General features: G+C 36.5%; 1 protein-coding gene and 1 pseudogene across 2 annotated transcripts in view; both read left to right on the plus strand.

Annotated features, from left to right (window-relative positions):
- LOC132134739 (uncharacterized protein KIAA0825-like) overlaps nucleotides 1-6,133 on the plus strand; it is a 114,239-nt pseudogene extending 108,106 nt beyond the window's left edge.
- Nucleotides 6,134-7,091: 958 nt separating this feature from the next.
- Nucleotides 7,092-18,955, plus strand: part of LOC132138834 (cotranscriptional regulator FAM172A homolog) — a 188,995-nt gene continuing 177,131 nt past the window's right edge. Inside the window, exons 1-4 of one of the 2 annotated variants that reach the window (XM_059547708.1) lie at nucleotides 7,092-7,192; nucleotides 8,314-8,449; nucleotides 8,567-8,668; nucleotides 12,487-12,587. In XM_059547708.1, the coding sequence (XP_059403691.1) occupies nucleotides 8,350-8,449; nucleotides 8,567-8,668; nucleotides 12,487-12,587 (303 nt within the window). In that variant the 5' untranslated portion in view covers nucleotides 7,092-7,192; nucleotides 8,314-8,349. The remainder of the gene's footprint in view (nucleotides 7,193-8,313; nucleotides 8,450-8,566; nucleotides 8,669-12,486; nucleotides 12,588-18,955) is intronic. The other variant, XM_059547709.1, reaches the window with a different exon arrangement.

Consider the following 18,955-nt stretch of genomic DNA (forward strand, 5'->3'; position numbering starts at 1 on the left):
TCGCGGATGGAATATGTGCTGCACTGTGGGTGTTTGTAGATTGTGCTGGCAACAGCCACAGTTAGAGAGGTGTTATGTTCATTTTATAGAATATTCCTAGATTAATGATTTGACTTTATAGCTTTTATTATTTTTTTGTCCAGTTGATCTCTTATATAATGATCTCTCTACGTATTTGATCATTTGAATGGCCCATTGACAGCAGGGAGTAATGCTACATGCAAATAAGAAAATAAAATGTAATTTTGTAATTAGGATATCAAAGTAAATAGGCTTATCAACATTTTGTTGAGAAAATTGGTCTGAAGGCTGTGTGTCCACTCAAACTTTTGGTGCAAATTCAACTGACAGTCGATCAAAGCCTGTTAAAGGGATACTCCACCCCAAAATGAAAATTTTGTCATTAATAACTTTCCCCCATGTGTTCCAAACCTGTAAAAGCTTTGTTTGTCTTCAGAAACACAATTTAAGATATTTTGGATGAGAACTTGTGACTGTCCCTTTAAGTGTTAAAACTATTTTCTTTTTCTTTTCTTTTTTCTCCACTCGGTGTTCAAAGTAAAATATTTGTCCGAAAGTTAAGCCAGACAAGAACCACTGTGCAAAAATATTTTTTTTTGTCAAATTTTAGGAGTGCACTCGCATACAGACAACATCAGAGCTAACAGACATGGACCGTAATCCACAAAAAAGGTTTTGATAGAGCAGGATTATTACAGTCACACCTATCTGACTCAAGCATTTTTCTGTATTCAACCATACTTTTCAGATCTGTAGGTATTTGAACAACCTTTTCTCTGCAGAGCACCTCTGTGGTTTCCAAAGGGCAAAGCCATAAGCATGAAATGAACTGGATTCCTCACATCTGAAGGCAAGGCCAGAACGGCCGGTCCCTGTTCTGAGTGCTCTCTCCCCTCAGAACATCTCTCCTCTGTGGCATGCATGGAAAGCCCTGACCTTTTCAGAAAGTTGATCACTTTAAATATTTAGGTTTGGGCTACGATGGATATTTGAAGTGCTAAGCATGTGCAAAGCCTCTGATTAGCGTGACTTTTCAGATCACCATTTCTTCGCCCGTGTTGGGCATCACATTGCTCTTTGTTTGATAGACGCACATTTAAATAAACACGGGTACCTGCCGGTAACTGTGCTGGTAGTCTGCTCGCCCAAAAACATGTAGAGGAGAGGAAAACCCCTCCAATAGCTGACAGTTAGTCTAATAGCCTCTTCTGTTCTTTCTCTTTCTCTCTTCTCCTAAATGGGGCTGCTCTTGCAGTACGTACATGGCACATTGTTAAGATAGCCCAGTGGACCAGACTTTAATATGATAGGAACAGTGTATGGAAGACTGTTACTCGGCTTGTTCTTCAGGCTTGACCTGTGGGGAACCACTGATGTAGATCCTACTGTGAAGATAGATAGCTTCAACATTAAATGACTTTCATGGGCACTGTCTGAATGTTAAAACTGGCCCGCGGCTGTGGCAATGTATACATCGCAAGGTTTTGGGAATAAGAACCACATTAATTTGTTTGAGGAAATCCATACTGTAGATCAAATATACGTAAACCCATACAACATTTCGAATCCAGTCTGTGAGGTTATCAGTGGCTCACCACAACAATCTGGACTTGTTCAGACATGCCCATAATCTATTTTTGTGTGCCCTGTTGGCTTACTATTTCCAGTAGATTTATGAAGTGTGTATATACTTTTAGGCTCATATTACCCAAAACCCTTTGCACAACATGAAGAGTCAAAAAAGTTAACAGAAACAGCGAGGAATGCGCAAGCTGTCGTTTTGTATGTATGAAGGTATTGAATTAGATATTAATGCTTAGATGTACATGCAATCTTTCTTCTTAAAAAAAAAAAAAAGAAAGAATTAATACTAAAATATATACTTCACTGGTGAAAAGCATCCTCAGCATACTTGGTGTCTAGATGAAGTCTGTGAATTGTAACTTTATGCACAGAATACATACAGATATTAGTAAACAAGCAGGGAAACATGGCTGAAGGGTGTCAGCAAGCTGATTTTCACTGGACTATATGGAATCTGTAAATATATGCATGTAGACTGCTCTTTATGCAGAGGAAGAGCCAAGTCAGCAAGAGTGGTATTAATGCATGAAAAATGAGCCGTGCAATAAGACTGAAAGACCACATCACACCGGGCTTATTAAGATAGAGAAGCCCGCTGTATTACCTGCCTGACACTTAGTATTTGTCAGGAAACATTAAAAGACTGGAAACTCAGTGAGGACACATTAAATATTCACAACTATGAAAAAGAGGCTCAGGTTTGACTTATTACCACGTCTTGTCACATAGTGAAAAGCCGAGATGAGGCTCGATGGTATTACACCTGTACTTTTTGATTGATGACCTGAATGAGAAATTTCACTTTATTGACACATTTTGATTTTCTACTGTTCTTTGCAGGTGTGCATCCAGACTGTACGCCCAAAAGTTAGAGATTGTATGCTGACATTGATAAACGGAGGTACTTAAAATATATGCTCTTAATATCATAGGTGGACACAAACGGAAGTTATTGAGGTGTTTACTAAGTAATTTTACCATCTATCTACGCATTTGCTCCCAAAAAAAAAAAAAAAAAAACGCACCAGTTTCAAATTTGCACTTAACACTTCCCTGTGGCTCGCGTTCTCATTCATCAAGCGTGTTTGTTCCACTGACAAGCTGCAGACCACTGCCTGAATATCAATATCAGCTAAGACAACGACGACAAGCACAGGGAGAGTAACCTTCAGCTAAATGTCATTCTGCTTAATCCTATTTGAAAATTAAACATTGAAAAAACCTTTAGTGTCTTCACTTCTTCCTCCCCGACCCTCGCCTTCACTCTCTCTCGTTCATTTCAGCACGTCCCTGACATTTGTAAATATTGTGTTGTCCATGTGTTCTCCATTATTTGTTATTTGTTTGTAGCGCCAACGTAATGACTGACCAGAGATGAGAGACTGAGGCCGTTTGACATTTTCCTGGGTTGTTTCCTTCTGGCGCTTCAGAGAGTGCACATATTTTCTGTTCAGTCTTACTGTGCAGTCACATTAGTGAAATTTTGGTGAAATTTCATGGGCAGAAAAGGTCCATTGACTACTGTCAATATGTTAACAGTGTATGAAGCACATCTCACACAGAAGTCATTTAAAAAAAGTTATTTTCTGTCAGTTCATGGAGTTTGGGTTCCTTGCCACCATTGCCTTTGGCTTGCATAGTTGTGGTATAAAAGACAATAAATGTTCAGCAATATCGAACTGTCGGCACTGACACTCAGATGAGAACAACATTTTAACTGAACTGTGCTAAATAATGACAACATTGTCTGGTGGCAGGGGGCCACCAGCTAAGACACCTGAAAACATCTTGCTGCAGATGTTGGATGGCTGATATGGATAGACACATACACTTTACTCAAAAAATGGCACATAGTATTTCCTTCTAAGCTTATTATTGAGGATTTGATGTTGCATACTACACTTATAATACATTGCTGTGTAATTTCTTGTTATTTGGACATTTTATTTATTTTTATCGTGTTTCCGAAGACACTAGTGCCTGGGGGCCTTTCCTGAGGATAACAATCCTTCTATGCCACCAGTGCAGGAGAAAAAGAAAGTGAGAGATGACAGAAAATAAATGCACAAAACCCACACACACTCATCTGTCGAGCTGTTGCTGTCAGGTTCGGGTCCAGTGGTTTTGTTAAGGTGACTCTGACAGGAGGAAAGAGACGCCGCTCGGATAGGAGACATGCCCGAGAGGGCCCCATGCATCAAACACACATATTTACATAAACAAAACCTCCCTATATAGCCTGTAATTACCACAGTGACACAGCCATCCATAGATGAGAAAATAGCTTGTCTGATAGGGACACATTCACAATGACTGAAGTGGAAGCTCAATCAATGCAGCCGCATTGCAAGCTGCTTTGTGAGCACAGACCAAGTCCTTTGATAGGCTTTTGTTACACTATTGAATATATGGACTATATACATTATCATCTGTAGCTACATGTGCTGTACCCTTGAACAGAAAAAGATAAAAAGAGGAATTCACACACTTTGTAACTAACACATTTGTGTGATGTTGAAAGATGCTCTTTGAGGTGAGGAAATATGCATCGGCGTGCAGATGAAGCCTGTGATCGGATACTATAGATTATCTTTTCTTCTCTTTTTACATTTTTTTTCCTCCACTAAGCAGCATGTTAAACCATTTTTGTAAACCTTAACGTATAATTTCAGTTCTGAGAGAGTAGTACATATATATTCATTACATTTTATCACAAAAATTCTAGTCCTTTTGGGTTAGGGGAAAAAAAAAGTTAAATACCACATATTACAACTTTTGTTGCTATGTATGTAGATATTGTGATCAGAATTTTGGGCTGTCCAAAAATAATAAGTACTGATTATTCAATTGACATACGCTACCGAAATGTTACTGGAATAATTAAAATTTGTTTTATATTATTTTGAATTTTTTTTAATGCTCAACAAGGCTGCCTTTATTCAAACAAATATATGGTAAAACAATAGTATTGTAAAATGTTATTACAAATGAAAAGAATTGTTATCTATTTTAATATTTTAAAATTAAATTTATTCCTGGTGGAAGCTGAATTTTCAGCAGCCAACACTTCAGTCATCAGTGTCACTAAGGAGATGTGTGAAAAATGAAATGTTCTAAAATAATTTTAAAAATTAGCTCAAAAGATCAAATGTGGATTATCCATAGACTAGATGGATTCACAGTCTTAAAGGGGTCATATGGTGCTTATTTAAAGTTCATTATTTATATGTTGATATGCTTTAATGTATTTTTCAAATACTGTACATTATTGTAGGTCCTCTATGCCCTGCCTCTCTCAAATGCATTGTTTTCTACAAAGTCCCTCCTTCTGACAAGCGCAGTCTACTTTGATTGGTCAACTGACCCAGTGCACTGTGATTGGCCGAACACCACAAGCACTCGTCGAAAATGTAATGTCCCTTTCCATATTCGCGAGCTTCATCTTTAAAAATAAATGTAAAGAGAGTTAATAATGTCCTTAGTTTTACCATCAGTTCAAGCCCGAAAGGGGAACAGAGTCACGTGACAGACACAGTGATGAAGCTCCTATATGTGTTTGCAGTACACAAGCCACGGACGGTTAAGATAGCTGACTTTGCCTTCTTTGGTGAACATTTGGGCAGCATTACGCAAATAGTGATGTAGAGATGTGGGGGCGTGTTTGAATTAGCTGTTTTTAGGGGGGCGTGGAAGAGTCTTAACTTTCACAAAGAATATCTCTTTGGATTTGAGACTTTAGTCTTTGCAACTTTACAGATCTTCTTTATGCACCAAGAGCTTGTAACACTCCAAAGAGAAATGAAAAATTGAAATTGCATCATATGACCCCTTTCAGTTAATAAGTTAATAAAGCCAGCGTCCAATATACAATTTTCGGTGAAATATGTCAACTCAGACTGGCTCTGACTTTCAGCAGCTTGGGTTGACTAATCCAGACTGCAAATCAGGGCAAAATCTAGGCATAAATTGTGTAGTGTATTCCAGCTTTTAAATTTCAGGCAGACTAATAAAGAAGCCAGTATACCTTAACTCCTATAAGTTGCTTAATACCAGCCAAACAGATGGAAATTGGTGAATTCTTGCATTTGTGTGTGAAATATTCATCAAATACGTGGTAAGCAGACACTGACTGTGCTGCTTGAGGCTTAAACAGTGCTAATGTAATCTTGCTATTTTTTTTACATTTGTGTATACTCTCTATCGCCCACAACAGATTTATTGTGAAATTGTAAAGAAGTTTTATGCGCAAGGAAGATCTGTGTTTTACCTGTTTTTGAGAGCTGGCCTAACACACATTTCTGGTTTCTGTGTTCGTGAAATGCAGGTGGCAGATTCAGGATGATGCAGCATTAGAGGACGAAGAGAAGATTTTAGTGAATCAGTTAAAGAAGACATACTTCGACAAAAGTCAAGAAACTTAGCAAAGTCCCAGTGACTATTTAACAGGAAAAACTAATGTAAAAAATGTGTGTGGCTGCTAAGAAGATGGTTAACACTGATGTGCTGCGGATGTGAAATTACAGTTGCAGATGAGTAATAAATAAATAAACATATTTTAAACTCTAATAAAATCACAACGTTTTGATGAAATATGACTCCACTCAGTATTGGATGGAAACTAAATTGAAAACTGTACTCCACTGATCTGTTGAACAAATGATAATATAACAGTCATGAGGAAATAGATTTTGGAGAGTTTCTTGCTGGAAGGGGACACAGTAAATACAGAAGGTTCTCTTTGGTTTCAGACAGTCAGTGAGTGTAGAATAACAATAAAAACAATGCATGCATAAAATATGATTATTGGAAAGAGATTCTTAACAGCTCTTGATTAATCCTGTAAACCTTGTGGACGGTTAAATGAAAAGTCCAGCAGAGGTGATTTTTCATGCAGAAAGATTTGCTGATGTATAAAGTTCTATCACAGGTCCAAAACTAAATAAATAAATACTTACATAAAATAAGTAAACGATTTCATAAATGTCAATTTGTTTCAACCATTGCTATTTTACTATTATTGAGATACTATTATGGTTGTTGTTCATATTTTGAATGGGCCTTTTATCTTTTTTTTAGTAGTTTAGTTGTTTCAGTAATGTTGTGTTTCTGACCATTTTCTAAATTTTTATATATATTTTTTTTAATGGTTGTAGTTGTTTTATTAGCCTACATTAAGATAAATTGAATGTTGCCGCAAAAAAATATTAAAAAATGAAGAAGAAAAAAATCCTCGTGGAGTTTATTTATGTGTTATTTATTTATCGCGTGTGATTATTCATTGATTCATTGATTCACGAAGGCGTGATATTGTCTTTAAGAATATTTTAAACTCTATTTTAACGTATTGTACAAAAAAAAACGATAGCTGAAGTTTATGAAGTATTACTGCAATGAAAGCGTTAGTATGTAATGCATCCGTAAGCTCTTCTGTGTCTGAGTGAAAAGTGGCGCTGTCTTTTTAAATCCCGCCAATCAGCTGGAACGTGTGTAAAACGCTTCCGTTTCCGACGAGACGGAAGTGTGTCTTCCTGTTTGGCAGAAGGAGGAAGCAGAATGTGTGAAATCTCACATTGTGCTTGTTGTTATGGTACGTGAGCGGAGCGACATGCATGCAAATCCACATTTACCTCTCCCACTGTCTTCATCTAGCTCTTCAGCGGGGTGATCAATTTCGCTGTGTTTCGTGAAGTTCTTATCCCATCTGTCTGATGAGTAACTTAGTGCTTTAGAAACATTGGCTGGGGTCCACGCAGGGAATCTTTGACTCTGTTTACATGCTCCGATCATGTCGGAAACAGCAGATCGCTGCTTTCACTCTGTTTCTCTAAACGCTGACACTTGAGATTCAGGTGCATGTGAGTCTCGATTCAGCACGCTTGGGTTTAGAGCTGCACCAAGGTGTTAGCTTGATGCTAGTTACCACCATAAAGACAGTTTGACCTGTCAGATCAAAGTGCACTGCAAGTAAACTAAGATTAGATTCAACACGACGAGTTTTACTGCTGTTTGACTGCTTACACACGAACAGAACTCTTCTTTAAAGGCAGAGCAGCAGCATTATTAGCTAGAAACTTTAACATTACGTTAGAAGCTATGTTGCCCAAGTCAACAAATTCACTGTCAATATTTATGTAATTTTAAAAGGCAGTAAATAATCAAATTATTATTATTATTGATTATTTGCACTACTCAAATTACATGCTAATTAAATAATGTAGTTAATACATTATTCTATTTTTGATCAGTTGTCTGTCACAGAAAAACTGTACAATTTCCCATACGTTATTATTGACACTATCAATATTATTGACACATCATTTAACTGATACATTTAAGCATACTATGTTTTATAATTTGTCGTGATCATGTTTTAATGCTTTGTGATTTCATTACAAAAGTTGTTTAAAAACGATATTTATTATTATGATTATTATTGTTATGCTATTTTAATGATTTGTAACACCTCTTTTTTTGTTTTGATTTGTAAGCAGTTTGACAATCAGTCTAATGTTGGAAATATTTGAATATTACTGCTTTATAATTTGACTGTTTTATAGTTACTACGTAATTTCTATAATGCATTCTATGCATTCATAATAATGAATTTACAGGCAACGCACATGTTTTTTGATGGTGTTGTGGCAATAAAAGTCGTAGCATTAGAAGGCTTGTCGTTTAGTCATTTTTTATTTATTTATTCTTGATCAGGGCGACGTGCAGTAATATTTGTGTAGTGGTGTGTCCATGCCTGTCAGAGCCAGCATCTTCCTCTTCTGTTTAGTTCGGATAACTATGGCCCAGCTCTTGGCACAAGAAGAAAAAGAAAAAACTACTGCACTAAAAGGTAAACTGTGAATACATGCATATGTATAAAAATGCAAATTCAATTATGGATGGGTTTGTGTGCTTATTGCGTATTTATTTATTTATTTAATTGTTTGTATATTAATTTGTTTTCTAGATTTATTGTCCAGGATCGATTTAGATGAGCTGATGAAAAAAGACGAGCCTCCGCTGAACTTTCCTGAAACTCTGGATGGGTTTGAATACGCCTTCAATGAACGTAAGACCCTTTTGCTTGTCTTTATTCTAAACATTTTTAGACACAGTAAACGATTTCATTATATGACAAGACATACATGCCAGCTACACCATCAAATAGCATTTGGCCTTGTACTTTAATAGCATGATTTCGCACCTTGTCTGTGGTTATGAAGGTTTAAATGCATTTGAATTGTGCGTTAGAGGTTTCATTGGTTATTGGCAGCAGGCTGTGATAGCGCTGTCTGTTTCAGAGTCTCTGGAGTCTGTGGCAGCTGAATGGACAAGTTGTGCATGCTATGGGCTGTCAGTGGCTTACTCAGCCTTGTGCTCGGTTTGACGGCTAGATTTGCATAACCTTGCTCCTCTCTCTAAAACACCTCCTGTTAGCATCTGCAATACCTTATATCAGTCTCCCAAAGAGTATCACTTTTATTCGATTTTATAAGAAAGTTTTACTTTGCAACTTCTCACTCTCTGAGATGAATGTAAAATGGCTATTGAGCCCAAGTATAGTTCTGAACATTAACTTTTTAATGTAGGGTTTATGTCGATTTGCTCAAATAGAATACAGAATAGGGTCTAAAGTCATCCAGTGGGGTGCTGCAAATAAAAAAAAAAAGGTATTGTTAAACTACATTATATGAGTCAAATTCGGATTTGTGTCAATGCGTAAATATAGTTATATAGTATAGTATAGTCCTTGATTTATGTTATTTTCTTGCAATAATCATTTAAATTGGATACAAAAGTCAACTAATGGGTGCATAACCTTTATTGGTCAAAGTGAATATTATACAAGACAAATAGCAATGGGGCATGTAAATATAGTTTAAAACCTTGATTTGAGTAATGTAATAATTATTAAACAAACTTCCAAAATTAATTTTTAAAATAATTTTATTTTAATAATATTATGTTTTATAATTATTATTGTATTTTGTAATTATTAGATTCGTAAGTAAATTTAAATAAGATTACTTCTACTTATGTTTTCATTCACTAGCGATAGTTTTGTGGTTATTGATAAACATTTACCATAACTTAAAGTAAAATATTAGTTTAATTTGAATAATTTAATTTCAATAACTTTGCTTACAGGGTTGAAAAGAAGAGCTTCACAAATATTATGATTATATAATTATATAATTAACATTATGATTTGGATTGTTGAATACAGTTGAGAAGGTCAAGACCAGAAAATAATAATTTTAAGGCGAGGATATGTCATTTGCTATGTAAAAAAATACAGTGTACACAGTGTAAAAATGCTTTTTATTTTTTGTGGGTCTTTTGTGGTTTCTGGGGGATCTAATGAGATAACCCCACAAGAAATATGCATGCATTTGAAATATGTATTTTTTTTACAAATCATGTGGCATGATGACTTCATCCCAGTCTGCCTTCAGCTCATTCATTACTGGAAATCCAAGGTTATGTATACCTCATTAAGCTAAAAATTGAGAAAGCATGCTAATTATGCCAGGTTAAAGCAGGGAGAACAAGTTGAATGGGGGTATTCCTCAGAGAGCCTGTGTTATGAAGAAGACGGAAGAAGCTGTTCTTCCACTGCATGTTGGTTTCAATACATGCCGTCTTCCTTCTGCTTTCAGAGTTCATTGTTGATATACGGCCTTTTAGTGTTACATGTTGTTGAACAGCTAACGATGAAAGCGTACAGTGTAATACTCTCCGAGTTAGCCATGTTGGATTTATCACTTGCTAACTGTGCAAAAAGTGCCGGAGCTTTGAGATGCGGGGAATGAAAGTGCTTATGCAATCTTTTATCTTCAAAGCTGTTTTTCTTTTTGTGGAGCCTTGCGCTAGGGTGATTGCAAAAGTATGATGATATTTTTGGTTAAGTGTGAATGCTTTGAGTATTTTAACTAAACACATTGGCAATCAGAGAGGTCAATATTAGATTTAACACTAAAACAACAGTAAAATAGATGGGCCTATCTTTCTTAATAAACCTTTCAGAAATGTTAGCAACCACTCTCTATATTTAGTATGTTATTCAGTGTTGTATTGTTTGGTGGAATAGAATTGTATTACTAGGAATGTTTGGTGCCCTCTAATTCCTTAAAAAAAAAAAAAACTAATTCCAATTAATTTCAATTAAATGCTGTTCTTTTGAACTTTCTATTAATCAAATAATCATGTAACATGTATCATGGTTTCCACGAAAATATTAAGCAGCATAGTTCTTTTTAACACGGATAATAATAACCAAATCACCAACTCGGTATATTAGAATGACCTTTGAAGAATAATGTGACCGTGAAGATGCTGAAAATTCATCACTGGAATAAATAATATTTTAAAATAAATGAAAAAAATTGACAACATCCTTTTAAAATGTTAGAATATTTTACAATGATAACTGTTTTACTGTATTTTTTTGATGGATGGATGGATGGATAGGTAGGTAGGTAGATGGATGGATGGATGGATAGATAAGTACGTACTGTACATACATACATGCAGCCTTGGTAAAAACAGCTTAGTTTTGCTTTCATTTTCATTTGCCGTTTGATGTTTCTCAAATGTAACATAAATGGCAGAATTATGAGTTTGGCAACGTGCTGGTCGTGCCAGTGTGACCACTCACAAAAATTAGTCGCACTGGCAATAAAAATACTCGCAAAATGCAACCATTTGGTCACAGTTTGGAGCCCTGTATATGGCATACATGCCAGTCATTTAGCCTTTCCCCTGAAACACCATTAGTCCTAACTAAGCATGGGGTTGTTGTTTACCTCGTCCACCTCAGCAGCTGTTTAGCAGTATCAGTACTTGGCAAAAGCCAGGCCTCATTGTCCAGTCTTGCAGAACAGTAGTATTCAAGTGGGTCACTTTGAATGAAGTCGGCTGGCCCGTATTCAAACGAGCCCCTCAAAGGATGCTCATAGGAGGGAACAGTTGCAGTGGTCCAGCCACACTCACACACACGGACGCTCTCAGATCTCTGGTGGCTTGAGGTACAGTGGCGGAGAGACCGCTATTGCAGCACCAGCTGTCTGAGGAAGGCCTGCCAGTTGTCCCAGAAGGCCAAAGTAAGGGGGGCAGGAGAAGCATTAGCTGTTCGCAGGGCTTGTACCTGCCAGATGGGGGGAAGCCAGCCAAACGTATTTATTTGCATGAAGGGAAAGATGGACATCAAGCAGGCCTGAGTTTCTGGACTGAAGGTCGCAGCGTGACACGTAGAATGACCTTTGGACTGCCCTCAAGGCCTCAAATACTAAGGCTTTCAGTCAATGCAAAAGTGTTTCATTGGATCCCATCTACCATTGAGAATAGGATTGGCTGAGGTGTTTGATGCTTCTCAAACTGCAGGTGCGAAGTGGTTGGTGAATGTGAAGGTAAAGTGTGATTCACTTGAGTTCAAGCCTGCCAATGTTGTGTCCTTGCTGTGAAAACAACATGGCTTTCGTGTGTGTGATGGCCAATGTAAGTCATCTTAACTTTTATGTTGTAAAACATTCTTTTCTTGTCGGCTCACAAAGGCTTTGGCTTCATGCCATCCCTCACACTCCACTTCAAGATACTCTGCACTAATATCGTCCTTAATATTCCCTTCGTCTGCAATTGAAGTAGAACTGAGGGAAAAATGTTATAGGGAGGTTATAGATCATACAATAGAGTATAGTCTCAGACCCAAGCAGGAAATGCCAATAGCAGAATAAATGTGGGCTGTCTTTTTTAATGAGTTAAAACTTGGTTTATGGAAGACCTCCTACACAAACCAAATGTAGTCATTCTTAAGCTTTTAAAGACACACTTTTTATGATTTCATTACAAAGTTGTATAGTTGTGTATGATTGTTTTTCTTTTCTGCAGATGGTCAGTTGAGACACATGCACACAGGAGAGCCGTTTGTCTTCAACTATAAAGAGGACCTGCATAGATGGAACCAGAAAAGATATGAAGCATTGGGAGAGGTAATGTTGATCCTTTAAAAACATTTAGATCAGTTTGTGAAATTATATTATATATTAAACACACACACACACACACACACACACACACACACACACACACACACACACACACACACACACACACACACATATATAATATATTTATAATGTTACAAAATATATACATAAAAAATATTGTGAATATATTATTTATTTATATATATATATATATATATATATATATATATATATATATATATATATATAAATAAATAAAAAACATTTTTCAACAGAAAACATTTATTTTAAGTAAGAATAATATTTAGCATTATTATACACACACTCACACACATATATACAGTATATATAGTATATTTTAGTTTAATCTCAGTGGTGTATTGATATTTGAGTAGGCTGTTGTTTGTGTTTTTTGAGTCACATGAATTTTCAACATTTTTTTAGGTGTGAACGTGGTCTTTCTGATACATTATAGACCATCTTTCATCTTTTTTTGGTTGTGGTGTTTCGTCTGAGTGAGCTCTGTGCTCTGATTTACATTACTCTCACTGTTCACACATTCACGCTTTACCAAGCACTACTCCTTCCAAAGCTCCAGGGCTGTGTGCATGTTATAAGGTTTAAGAGTGTTGATTGTTCCTATGAGTATCACATGTTGGCTTATTAGACTGTGTGTGTACTTTTGTGTGCCTTTAGGAAAGTTTCTAATTCTGCTGTAACCTGCATGTGGCTTTGAAAGTTCAAATGCAGTTCACTGAGTCTGAAGTTGATTTGTTTACGCATGCACTTAATTATCTTTGTTCATTTACATCTGTATTCTTTGGCTTTATTTGTAGTGCATATTTGTTTGATGTTCAAAGGAAAGAGATTGACTCTTTTAAGGATTATGTGAGCATTTTATTTCTGCTCCAGGTATGATCCTATGAGAAATGGCCCTTTAAGAACAAAAAACACTTCTCCCCCATTCCCTAATATCATTGCATATCTGTTTATGTGGCTAAAAACATAAAGCAAAAGTTTCGGAGCAGAACAGAGGGTGACCAGATTTCATGAACTTCTCTTGAGTGAATTCAAAATAGAGTGGAAGTGAAAACAGGTTGGATTTTGTGATATTGTTTTGAATATTAAAGGATTTAGATGAGCAGTTTTAGATGTTTTTGGGATGTATGAAATATACAGTAGATGCATGTAAGATCAAATCACAGGTGTGGCACATGATATTAAAGTATGGTTTATGGTAGGCTGCATTCATTAAACACGCTAGAAAGAAAATAGTAATACCTTATCCTTTAAGTCATGTCTATAGGTAGCCTGCAAAAATAGATTTGAGGTACAAAACTATGCCAGTGATGTTTATTGTTTTTCGCTTTGGACTTTGAACCATGGAACCTGTCAGAATACATGCGATTTGTGCGTGCATTAGAAAATATAACATTCTGCAGTTTACTTACTAATCGACTTAGGTAATTTCACGATTTCAATCATCATACAGTAACCTAACCACCAGCATCAGCCACCTCTTCTTCTCATTGGAGACATGTGATGCAGCATTAAAAAGTCAGTCGTTGTAGTCCTCTCAGCTCTGTTATACATACATCACCATAACTGAATCTATGCAAAAGAGTTTCATTTTTTCTTCTGCACTCAGCACAGACGAAAAGTGTGTGAATCCAGTGGGGTTCTAACCACAATGCATGCAGAGGCCAGATTCAGCTGAAAACTTGATTTCTTGCTCTGACTGTCTCTGTCTCGTGTCTGTGAATGCCACTATTGGTGGTGTTTGTCCCTGTGTTCCAGCGTTCTCAGATTTGAGAGTGTGAATGTGGGCTACAGTAGTGGGCGAGAGTCTTTGTGAGACTGGAGGCAGCACAGATGTCCAATTTGCACTTCAGCCAGGCTTGAATGAGCTGCTGGACCACAGGTTTCTCCGACAGGTTCACAGAAGCTGTGTCCAAATTCAGGGTCTGCATCCTTCGGAGTACTCATTTGAAGGATGTTACGTCACAGCGCCGCGACGAAGGCTGTCCAAATTCGTAGGATCCTTCAAATGCGGCCCACAAATACGTCCTCCTTTTCCCCGAATTGGAAGGATGGATGTGGTGGATCCTTTCCCGTCCTACCTATCCCATAATTCTTTTCGGCAGAGCGTAATGGCGGACGAAGCGAGCGGTAGCGGAGTGGGAGAGGAGTACGTTTTTTAAAAACTGGCTTTTCAAAAAAATATTTTTTTTCAGTGGTTGTCTAGTTAGGCATTTTGTTTTAAAACATAAATGAAAATAGGCTATAATGGCTTACCTGGATATGACTGTCTTGTAGTCTGATATAAAAAAAAACTCTCCGACAACGAGCAAAGAAAGTATTTGATTTATTTAATTGCTTTATTCCTTCAAAAAGATTTAAAATGAGGAGAATAACTTTGTTTGTCCATTTTCCCGCTTCTTGCTTAGCGCTGTCACGGTTGCTAGGCGACAGGATATGAGCAACGGGTAAGGGAGGGAACTGAAAGAAGGGTAGGCTGTCCAAATTCACAAACACCGACTTCCAGGTTTCGCGGTCGTCGGAGGACCCCTCCTCCTTCAACCGGGTAGGAAGGATCCTAAGGAGGATGCAGACCCTGAATTTGGACACAGCCAGAGAAAGAGAAAGAGAGAGACTCAGGCAAAAGCATCTTGACCCATAAGGTTTGATGATTTTTATTGAAATGACGTTTATTGCCAAAGAAGCGCAAAATAAGGAAAATATGTTTAGCAAAATTTTTTATGAAAAATTAAATTACATTGACAAATTTATATCCATTTAAAATTCATATATTCGGTAAAAATATGTGGTAAAGTGTAGCAAATGTATAAGGGTGGACTGTGTCAGTGACTTACCTTGCTTTAGTGAGTTTTACATACAAATCCAGAAAGTAATATTAAATTGGTCTTGTTGAAAAATATGAAACGAAGGCCAGATATCTTCAAAACAATGCAATCTGGCAAAGAGATTCTCTGGCAAAGAGAAACCCAGCTTTCAAAGAAAACGATCAAGGAGCTTCCCCACAAAATAACACATTGGAGAAGCTGCCTCTCAAAAAAGTTGGTGAAATACAAGGAGTAGCATTTCATATTTTCCTGCAACCTTGATGGTTGAAGTGTGGTGTAATAATGTCTTAGTTTATTCAGTCCAATAGAATTTTTTTTTCTATCAAGAATTTTCAGTTTATAGGAGACATTAGGCATAGCATAAATTATATAGGCAGGGGACAATGCAAGGGATAGTTGATCCAAAAATGAAAATTCAGTCACCATTCTCACCCTAATGTTGTTATTTGTTTCTTCTGTGGAGCACAAAAGGAATATATTTTGGGAAATTGCAGTCCAAACATCATTGGACCTCATTCCCTTTTGAATGACATATGTTAATAGTAATGTATAATCCTTAAAATTTATATTGTTTATTATGCATTTGTTCCAAACACTCTTTCTGGACATGCAATACCTGTTTATTACAGCTTGGTTTTAAATGCTCTACTGCAGTTTTCCAGCATCTTTGAATGCAATCTGAGCATGCATAGATGCTGGAGCTGGAGGCAAACTGAAACTCAGGGTCATTCACTTTCACTTCATCATCTATTTGTAGCTATTTGTATAACTTCTCTGCTGTTCTCCTCATATCTCTTCACATCATGTAGACACACGTATGCAGAAGTGTGAGATCATTGGCTGGTTTGCATCACTGAACACTGGCAAGGGGTTTGCCTTAGAGGGGTGTGTGTCTGTATCACCATTGCTGTGTCCGAAACTGCTGCCTATCCACTATATAGTGCACTATATGGGGTGTCAGCCGTTTTGTAGTGCTGTCCGAATTCTGAGTGAACTACTTCATTCCCTACATTTGTCCACTACTTTTTACCCACAATTCATTCTGATTTCGAGTGTACAACCGACGTACACTCGCTGAAGCACTATTTCCCAGAATCCAATGTGGAGTAGCTGGAAGCGAGTGAGTTTGAATGAGAGATGACATTTACATCTTTATTATTTCTGTTTTAACGTTTTTCCTACATTATATAAAAATATGTTATGTAGGCAATAACTCTGTTTAATATTTGACTAATTTACTGAAGTGGCATCGTTGTTAACTTACAAAGATTATGATAATTTGGTGGATACATTTTTTTCGTTAATAACAGGTAGTGTATTCTGATGTAAAATTAAATTAACAGTCGCCTGAGGACGCTCTACAACCATCTTATCTGAGCTCAAAACGCTGCTTGAGAGAGTGTCAAGATGCTGAAAATAATAAATACATAATTATGAACGTGTTTATGTGTGTTTATTTTTGTTCTCAGTATTTTAATAGCATTTAATGATTATGAACATAAAAGCATTACAGAAAATAATTATATACCATCGATGAAACCACAAAGCTGACGTTGAGGTATGTATAACTGCAATATAAAGTAATTTTGAGTGTTATTGGAATTAATATTATTTTAAATTAGGTACGTGTAATATAAAAGTACATATGGCAATGCTTTTGCATCAGCTCCAAGTCTCACACGCAGTGAATAGGCTAAGTCACTGTCCGAATCCGTTCACTTATTTATTTGTTCACTCCTTCCTGATATAGTAAACTCAACTGCCATACACTATATAGGAATTAGTGAATGAGTGAGCGATTTCAGACACAGCACATGTTTTCTGGGGAGGAGGGGGATGACATGGGGGGCTTCAGATGCTCTGCGTGCATCTAATTATTATACTTTTTTTTATTGTACAGAAGCATTTCTTAATGTGTGTCTTTCCTATCATAGTATCAGGTGTCGGTTGCCTTTTTTGAAAGTGTGTCTCTCCCTCAATATATTCAATTGTTTTGTTTTGTTTTGTGTGTTTACCTGGCCATTTTGCTGACCTCCCTGCCAGTATAACGCTGTTTATGCATTCATACTTTGTGTCTGACGGCGTGTGAGTTTGTGTGTGGGTGGCAGGTACTGTGTGGGTCCATGTTGGTATGTTCGCAGTGGGCGGAGGGTCATGAACCTTACCTTACACACACACACACACACACACACACACACACACACACACACACACACACGGAGAGAGTGTGTGTGTGGAGGGCTGTACAGTAAGTGACTGTTTCAGCACTAGGCGACACATTGTGGGCTCAACTCCAGATGGGAGAGCATTGAGCTGTTATTAAATGAGGTTCTTTCTCTGCATCTGTGGAATGACAGATATACAGTATTCTAATGAAGATTTTTACTGATTGGCTTTATACTGTGAGAGTGTGAGAGAAACATTGACCCAGAGGGAGTTTTTTTTTCTTTTTCTTTTTTTTATTATTATTATTATTTTATTTATTTATTTGTTTATTTAATTGTAAGGATATAGGACAGTGACGTACAATGAGTTTAAAAGGATTGGGAAGGGTTGCAGGCTGGACTTTGGTGCATAACTTGTACTGCAACATTTGAGCTAAATATGAATGAATCCTCATTATGTGAGGAAACACATCATGTGAGGAAATACACACTATGTCCTGTACACACACACACACACACACACACACACACACACACTAACATTGCTGCTTTAGAGTGACTGCAGGCCCATGCAACAGCACCAGTCATGCTTGTTTTGTTTTTATGTTAAGAACAGCTCCCCTATAAAAGTAAAGCAAAATGGCTATAAAATAAAATATCAATATTGGATTGAAAACTAACTGAAGTAAAATACGTTGAAGTACTAAAATGACTAAAACGTAAATAAAAATGAATTCAAGCTATATAATTCCACCTTTAAAAACTAATAAAAATGCCAAAAGCACATCAGATCTGACCTTCCTGCAATATATGTTATGGGTCTTATTATTCCCAAGTAAAGCATTTGGTAACACTTTACACTAAGGTTTCATTTGTTAATATCATCTATATTAACATGAGCAATATTTATACAGCATTAATTAATCTCATAAGTTCATATTAAGTTCAAAACTTACTACTACATTAATAAAATGTAAACTGTATTTGTTAACATTAATGTACTGTGAACTAATGAATATTTTTTTATTAACTCACATTAACCACAATTAATAAATGCTTTAAAAATATATTATTAATAGTTAGTTTGTGTCAGTTAACTAATGTTTACAAATGGGACTTTATTGTAAAGTGTTACCAAGCATTTTTTTTCTTAACTACTATTATACGATTAGCATTACCTAATAAAATCACAGCTAAAACCAAGTATGAATCTTTTTCTCTTTTTTCTTTTTTTTTCAAAACTTCTTCAGTGAAACTGGAAAATGTAGGGATGTGACACAATTTTAAATGACAGGGTTTTTAAAAAAATGGGCGTTACAAATCAGGACGAGTGGAACCTCCA

Source organism: Carassius carassius, chromosome 4, assembly GCF_963082965.1.
Source record: "Carassius carassius chromosome 4, fCarCar2.1, whole genome shotgun sequence".
In the NCBI taxonomy this organism is placed as follows: domain Eukaryota; kingdom Metazoa; phylum Chordata; class Actinopteri; order Cypriniformes; family Cyprinidae; genus Carassius; species Carassius carassius.